At 60.8% G+C, this 7153-nt stretch overlaps 1 protein-coding gene across 1 annotated transcript; it reads left to right on the forward strand.

Annotated features, from left to right (window-relative positions):
* ORMDL3 (ORMDL sphingolipid biosynthesis regulator 3) lies at positions 1-6027 on the forward strand. Its single transcript, XM_004684238.2, has 4 exons — positions 1-105; positions 3252-3451; positions 4024-4175; positions 4570-6027. Exons 2-4 carry the CDS (start codon positions 3278-3280, stop codon positions 4703-4705), a joined length of 462 nt encoding a protein of 153 aa, XP_004684295.1. The 5' UTR covers positions 1-105; positions 3252-3277; the 3' UTR covers positions 4706-6027.
* Positions 6028-7153: the final 1126 nt, after the last annotated feature.

Consider the following 7153-nt stretch of genomic DNA (forward strand, 5'->3'; position numbering starts at 1 on the left):
GCTGCCAGCGGGGTGGCTGCCGCCGCGGTTGTTACAGCTGCTGGAGCGGCAGTGGCCCCCGTCCCCGGGCACCCGTCCCGGTCCCTAGACTTTCGGCCCCGCACGGTGAGTCCGAACGAGAGGCCTCTGTGTGGCCCAACCGGGAGGCTCCTGGACCTAGAGGCGGGGTGGGAATGGAGGGGAGCTGCAGGGGAGGAGCCCCAGACTGGAGGGGACTCGGGCTGGGTGAGCGGAGGTGGAGGGGGTGCATCAGCCAAGGGGGTGCGTCCGTCGAAGGGGTATCCAGCGAGGGAAATGGGGGCGGGAGGCCCAGCATGGGTGTTGGGGAGGAGTGCCCCGGCTGTGGGTGGGGGGCGGGGAGCGGCTGGGCTTGGGGGAGAAAGGTTTGGCCGCTTCTGGGGCTGGCTGAACGCGTGGAGTGGGGGTGGGGCTCCGAACTCGGGGGGCTGCGAGTGCGAGGTCCCAGACTGCGGAGCGGAGCGGGGGTACCCCTCCCCCCGTCGGCTTGAGGTTCCACTTAGAAAACCCCAACAATGGTGAGGACTCCGCCTCCTCTCTTCACGCTCTCCCGGGCTAGTTGGTGTTCGCGCCTGTGCCCGGCACTCGGCGGGCGTCGATCCTTTCCGCCGCCCTCCAGAGTCGGGGTGGTGGTGCCCCGACGGAGATGTGAGTGGCTGTGTCCCTTTGAGGTGGGGTGGAGATGGAGGAGGTAGAATAGAAACGATCCTGTAGCCTGTTGCCGGAGCTCCCCCTTAGGGTCCAGGTCGCGGGCCTGGATGTTTTGTGCTTTTCATCCAGAAAGCAAAAGGCTTGCCGCTGCAAGGGCTGCCCTCACTCGGGGAGAAAATGAGAAGCCTTTACCTGGCAGCTGACCTGGGCACGATTTGGTCTTAACTTGGGAGCCTGACAAAAGGAAATTTGTGCGAGGAATCAGGGGGAAGGGGAGGGAAGGAGTGGGAAAGCTTGCCAGTCAGAAAGTGGTTAACAGCACAGACTGGCCGCAGGCTTTGGTTTGAGGCAGGTTATGAAACCACATCAGGGGCTGGCATGGGCAGCCACCTGCCAGCTGTGGCGGCAGAATTTCTCAGCCTCAACTGCTGTGGACGTACCCCACTGCTGCCAGGCCCTTCTCCCCATTTCTCCTCTTCTGGGAGAGGACAGTTAGTTACTTTACTAAACAACATGCACTCCTATTCACACGAAAGCGTCATCAAGATTGTGTCTTGGCTGCAGGTCTTTTCTTTTTTATTGATCACTTTTTGCATGTGGGGTGGGGAGGAGGAGGAGGTTTCCTGACATTTTCTGCTTTGAGGGCATCTGGTGTCCAGAGCGTTAGCCACAGCTTAGGTCCACGCTCCTCCTGGACTTCTCCGGCTTTGTTCGATGCCCTCTTCTGGACCGAGAGGGGTATAGGATGCTCTGGGATTCAGCAAGGCCCTGGGGACTCCCTTTCGCCTCCTGACAGTCCTCTGGTGGGCTAGAGGTGCCCTTGTTGGTCTGGGTTAGGGAGAAGAGGGGAGGGGTGGAGGTCTCTGGTCACACTTGGGGACCTGCTTCTCAGTGGCAAGTCCTGCAGAGCCCTCACGTCTCAGCCGTCCTCTGCGAGGGCGGAGGCTTTTATGTCATGTGTGTCCCAGGAGCTGTGTTCAGGTAACTGAAGCCCTAAGGCCCTGGGAAGGTAAACAAGAGAGCCAGCCCCAGTTTTCTAGTTCCTTGGGTTTCTGTTAGGCCCAATTACCCAGGCTGGTAGGTCCCAGGAGCGTTACTTATAGGAGGCACCACAGGCCGTCTCATGAATGTTCGCATGTTGGGGAGGTGTGTTGTGGGCCACATTTCCCCTGAGATCTCAAAGCTCAGGGCTTCTGAGAAGAGGAAACCTGTTCCATTCTCCTGGAATTCAGGAGCTGATCCTTGAGAGTTCTGGCTGCTCTGCAGGCTCGGCTGCCTCCAAGCTGGGGATAGATAGCAACTGAGTCTGAGGGGGTTGGGTGCAGCAAGGTGCATGTCGACTTGGGGGAGCTTCCAGGATACCCCCACCTGGGTCTCTTTCTGCATCTCTAGGAGACAGACAGACAGACAGACAGACAGACAGACAGACAGACAGACAGACACACAGACAGACACACACACACACACACACACACACACACACACACACACACACACACACACACACACACACACACACACGCTTGACTGCTCCCATGGTGGTGACCTCAGGGTCTTTTATCAGGCAGGACCCTCTGGCAGCTAGGGAGGGGACAGTGCAAAGGCCCCATCTGTTTCCAGCTCCTGCTGCTCACAGGGCCCACAGAGGTTGGGGACGCTGAGCTGTGGACGGGAGCACCCATCCCCGCACTGCCTGCACCCCGGAACATGGCATCGTCTCCTGGGCATCGAAGTTGCCTGTCCGCTGCTCCACCGCTTCTGCCTCTGGAGCTGTGGGCGTGGTGCCGACCTGGAAGCAGGGGCTAGGGAGGGAGACGCAGAGGAGGGTGAGCGGGGCAGAGGAGAAGGGGGCAGGAGAGGCCATCCGGCTCTGCCCTGAGGAGGAGGGTGCCCACGTGGCAGCCGTCGAGTTTGCGGTGGCCTCTGTCCTTGCCTTTCCTCTGGTGGGGAGAGAGCCCGGTGGCGTGTGGCACAGAGGGCGGCATCATGCAGTTAGCTTGAGTGGCTGCCAGATGGGTGAAACATCTGGATGGGTTGTGTCACTGCGAAGGCGGCCTTGTGTCACCCAGAAGGTCTTCCAGGTCTGGGCTAAGGTCGTCTCTACTTGGTTTTTCTCTTTTCTTCCCTTTCTTCTCTTTGTGCCCTATCTTTCCTTCTACGTCAGGGTTGGGGAAGAAGCAGTGACCCACCCCCAAATATTGCTTCTACTGCTACCTGTTCCACAGGCCACTTCCTTTCACGCCTCCTGGGAAAGGCCCACATCAGGCCCTCAGCCCTCAGTACAGCTGGGCCTGTGCCGAGTGACGCTAGACACCAGCCTCACTTCTCCTTGGGCCTTGTGGGACGAGCTCTGTGAAGTGAGGGCAGGCACTCTGGGACTGGACGCCTCTTGATGACCCAGGGCCTCGAGTCCTGGCCAGGTGATGTCAGGGCAGCCTGCTCACGCAGCAGTGGAAAATGAACAGGCTGTCTGGCCTCGTGCTTGAGGGTCAAACAGACAGCCTAGAGTTCTTGGGGAGCGCATTTGGGTCTGAGGGGCGGGGAGGTGGCCCGCCCTGGCTCACCTCTGTGCTTGCTTGTAGAAGAGCGGTAGGAGCGGGTCGACAGGATGAACGTGGGCACGGCGCACAGCGAGGTGAACCCCAACACGCGGGTAATGAACAGCCGCGGCATCTGGCTCTCCTACGTGCTGGCCATCGGGCTTCTCCACGTCGTGCTGCTCAGCATCCCCTTTGTGAGCGTCCCTGTAGTCTGGACCCTCACCAACCTCATCCACAACATGGTGAGGCCCGCCTGCCGCCACCCCCGTGTGGGCTGTGCTCGGGGGGGCTGAGGGGCAGACATGCACCAGACGCCAGAGCCACGTGCTGACAGCATCTGTCACCGGAACATGGACCCAGCTCTCACCTCTCCCCATCCCCCACTCGGCTAAGAGCAGTGAAATCTATAGATTTGTCCACTTGCTTGTGGGGTGGCTTGTGGACCTGGAAGACAGGGAGCTGGGACCCCAAAGTGTGTCCAGGGCCTAGGTGCTGAAACAACCCTTCCCCAACTGGGGAGCTCAGACCGGTTGCCACTCTAGCTGCTGGTGACTCCCTGAGCCCTGCATGCCCCTTGTCTTTTGGTGAGGAGCAGGCCCCGGTCCCTTGCCCTCGCAGCTGGCCCTGGGCACAGGCAGCTTCTGCCGGTTCCCTGGCTCTCCCCTCTCCTGCCATGCCTGCCCTTCACCTCCGGCCACATCCCCTCGCCAGCAGAAGAGGCCGCGCCGGCCGGGAGCCCCCTTCTGCGGTGGGTGGACTGTGGAGGCGTGGGCTCTGTTGCCTGCGGAGTCCCCTCATGAAGCCCCTCTCACAGGGCATGTACATCTTCCTGCACACGGTGAAGGGGACGCCCTTTGAGACTCCAGACCAGGGCAAGGCGAGGCTGCTTACACACTGGGAGCAGATGGACTATGGGGTTCAGTTCACAGCCTCCCGGAAGTTCTTGACCATCACCCCCATTGTGCTGTGAGTACCTTGGGTGAATGCCAGCAGACAGGCCAAGGAGGGGGATAGCACCCTGGCCTAGGGAGGCTTAAACCCCATCCCAGCGATAGCTCCTGGCATTGGACAGAGGGAGGGGAGTTGGGGTACCCCTGGGCCTTGTACTGGGTGCAGGCCTGGGCCTCCCTGGCCCTGTCTTCAAGAGGTAGGGCTTCGTTCCTGCTGGGGACCTAGGCCTGCAGGATAGAGCAAGGGGGCTGGGTCTGGAGGGAGCTCTGTTTTGGGGGGAGATCTTGCCATTCTGCTCCTGTCTGCAGCCTTTCCTTTCTCTACTGTCAGGAACCCTTCCCCTGACCCCCAAGAAGTGAGGAGAAGGTAGGGCCTTCCCACAGAGTCTCTTCACCCACTTTCCCCACAGGTACTTCCTCACCAGCTTCTATACCAAGTACGACCAGATCCACTTCATCCTCAACACTGTGTCCTTGATGAGCGTGCTCATCCCCAAGCTGCCCCAGCTCCATGGAGTCCGGATTTTTGGAATCAATAAGTACTGAGGGTGCAGCCCCTCCCTGCCCGGACGGCGGGTCGTCGAAGCCTGCGCTGCGATGAAGGCAGAGGAGCCTCTGGACGCTGCCAGGGCCGGGGGTGCCGCTGGGCCCTCGATTCCCAGCCTCCCCGTCGCCAAGTTGCAGTAGCTTGTAGTGGGTTGGGGTGGGCCCCTTAGGGCGCTCACCTCTTCTAACTTTTTTATCTTTCCTTTTGCCTTTGAGTAGAGACTTGTGAGGGTCATGGAATGAGCTGGGCTCCGGGACTGCGCAGGCCTGGGCGGTGGGCAGGACGCCAGGGAAGCCCCTGTTGACTTCTCATCCTCAGGCCACTAAAGCACTTTAACCCCTGTGAGGGGAGCAGAGGGGACGGTACAGCTTCTCCGTTGTTTCACTTTAGTTCCCAGACCTTTAGGGGGACGCTGGTGTGTGGGAAAGCAAACCTGCGGCAGGGCCTCTCCCTCTGGGGGAGCTGTCACTTCCAAGGCTGTGCTTTCGGCAGCTCCCCGGGCCGGCTGCGTGGGTAAGGGGAGGGCTGGTGGGGCCGGGCCTCCTGGCCCTGAGGGAGGTGGGGGGTGTCAAGGGGGGCTCCGGTGGGTTGGGGGCTGGTAAGCAGCAGAGATTGGTGCAGGGGAGGGGTGGAGAGGTGGGACAAGCTCTCCCCAGTCTCACCCTTTGGGAAGTGGTCAGGGAGGGGAGCAGGCTCTCGGGGAGTTAATTTCCTCAGGAGTGGGCTGGTGATAGGAAGGGAGGCTGCTGTGGGTTTGCAGCTCCAGGGTTCCAGGCCGGGCTCAGAGAGGGAGAGGCCCAGGAGTCAGCAAGCGCCCAGCCGTTGACGGCGCCTTGTACAGTGCTGCGAGGGACCTAGGGCACCGACAGATGCCGAGCGGTGGGCCCTGCGCAACCCCCACCTCACAGCTGCCTCTGAGCACCTGTGTGGGGCCCAGCCTCGCCGGTGCATGGTGTGCAGTGGACTGTGAGACCACTGCACCTGTGAGGGGCTCCTGGGCGCTGCCTGGGCCCTGCTGGCGCCTGCAGTGCTGCCTCGTCACTGGAGAAGGCAGAAGAGGTGGAGCGGAGCAGAGCGCCTTCTCCTGGCTGAGTCTGTCATTTTGGAAAAGGGTGATGCCTGCGTCCTGTCCCAGGTCCTGAGAGAGGAGAGGAGAGGAGGTCACTGGCCCTGTTTTCTGCCTCCTGGTCCTCCGCCCCCATCCCATGTATTGTAGGGAACTTTCACCTCAAAATCTTTCTAAGCAAAGTGTGAATAGTATTTTTACTCCCTTTGTACAGTATTCTGAGAAATGCGAATAAAGGACTGTGTGTTCCTGTTTCCCCTAGTCTGCCTCTGCTTCCTGGAGGGCCCTGGGGGAGGGTCAGGCAGCTCCTGCTGTGGGCAGCTGGGAGCACCGGTTGGACCCTTGGCCTGGGTGAGGGGAATGACTGCTGCTCTTCCTGCTGCCCTGGGAAGTGGGGAGCAGGACCGGTGAGCCCAAGGGGCTGCCAGGGAACTGGCTGAGGCAGTGGCAGGCCTGAGAGTAGAATTCCTCTGTGACCGCCTGGCTGCGGCTCTGACCGCTCACACCCCCGGCTCAGTGGGGCAGAGAGCCAAGAGCAGAGGGATGGCTCCTGCCTTGGCCAGGAGGGCTGAGTCTAGCGGTGGCTTCCGGGGAGGGGGCGTCCCAGGGCGTGCCCAGCCCTCTGCTCTGGGTTCCTTCCCTGGTGCTCCTGGGAGGGGCTTGGCCTGGCCTCTTGTCTCCAGAGGGATCTTCACACTTCCTCTCCACTGTAAGCTTGAGTGGGCAGGCAGAGGTGACGCACCGGGACTTCATAGCTCCCAGGCCTGAGTGGGGGCATGCTCTCGTCGCCCTGTCCACCCAGTCTGAGGCACTGTCATTGGCAATTCTGGAACAAGTGCAAAGTCCCATGCAAAGGGAGAAGCTAGTGACCCTTGGCTGCTGTCCTGTATCAGTGTTCTTGGGTGATAGCGAGATAACCAAGTTCAGCCTCACCCCAGGCGAGGTCCACGTAGTCCTGGGTTGCTGCCTGGCATCAGGTGCTCCGGAAGGCTGGGGCATATTAACAACCTGCGTTCCAACCTGGCTCAGCCAGGTGCCAGCTGCGTGAACGTGCCAGGTCACTTCTCAGAGCTGCAGTTTCTTCTGCAGGAGTACAGCTATGTAGAGCTGTCTTGAGGCCCACCCAACACCGGCTGCCGTCAGCACCTCACACAGGGTGGCCATGCTGGTCACCAGCACGGCCCCTCATTTCACAACTGAGGGAGGGGCCAGAGGACAGATACTGGTTATGTCTGAGACTCAGTGGTGGGGCCAGGAGCCTCCCTGGGGACAGGAGTCAGACGTGACAGATGGTGGCATCCCCCCCAGAGGGCTATGTAGGAGCATGTGGTGGGCAGCGAGTTGAGTAGTGACCCAGCTTGTACTGTGAGGAGGAGTCAGG

This window comes from Condylura cristata, unplaced genomic scaffold (assembly GCF_000260355.1).
Source record: "Condylura cristata isolate star-nosed mole 26May11 unplaced genomic scaffold, ConCri1.0 scaffold00017, whole genome shotgun sequence".
Lineage (NCBI taxonomy): Eukaryota > Metazoa > Chordata > Mammalia > Eulipotyphla > Talpidae > Condylura > Condylura cristata.

What these genes read in the sequence shown, in the direction of transcription:
- ORMDL3 (XM_004684238.2), top strand. Translation starts at nt 3,278, where the DNA reads ATGAACGTGGGCACGGCGCACAGCGAGGTGAACCCCAACACGCGGGTA. An exon ending in CCAACCTCATCCACAACATG is followed by an intron (nt 3,452 to 4,023) that starts GTGAGGCCCGCC and finishes CCCCTCTCACAG; the next exon opens with GGCATGTACATCTTCCTGCA. An exon ending in ACCATCACCCCCATTGTGCT is followed by an intron (nt 4,176 to 4,569) that starts GTGAGTACCTTG and finishes CTTTCCCCACAG; the next exon opens with GTACTTCCTCACCAGCTTCT.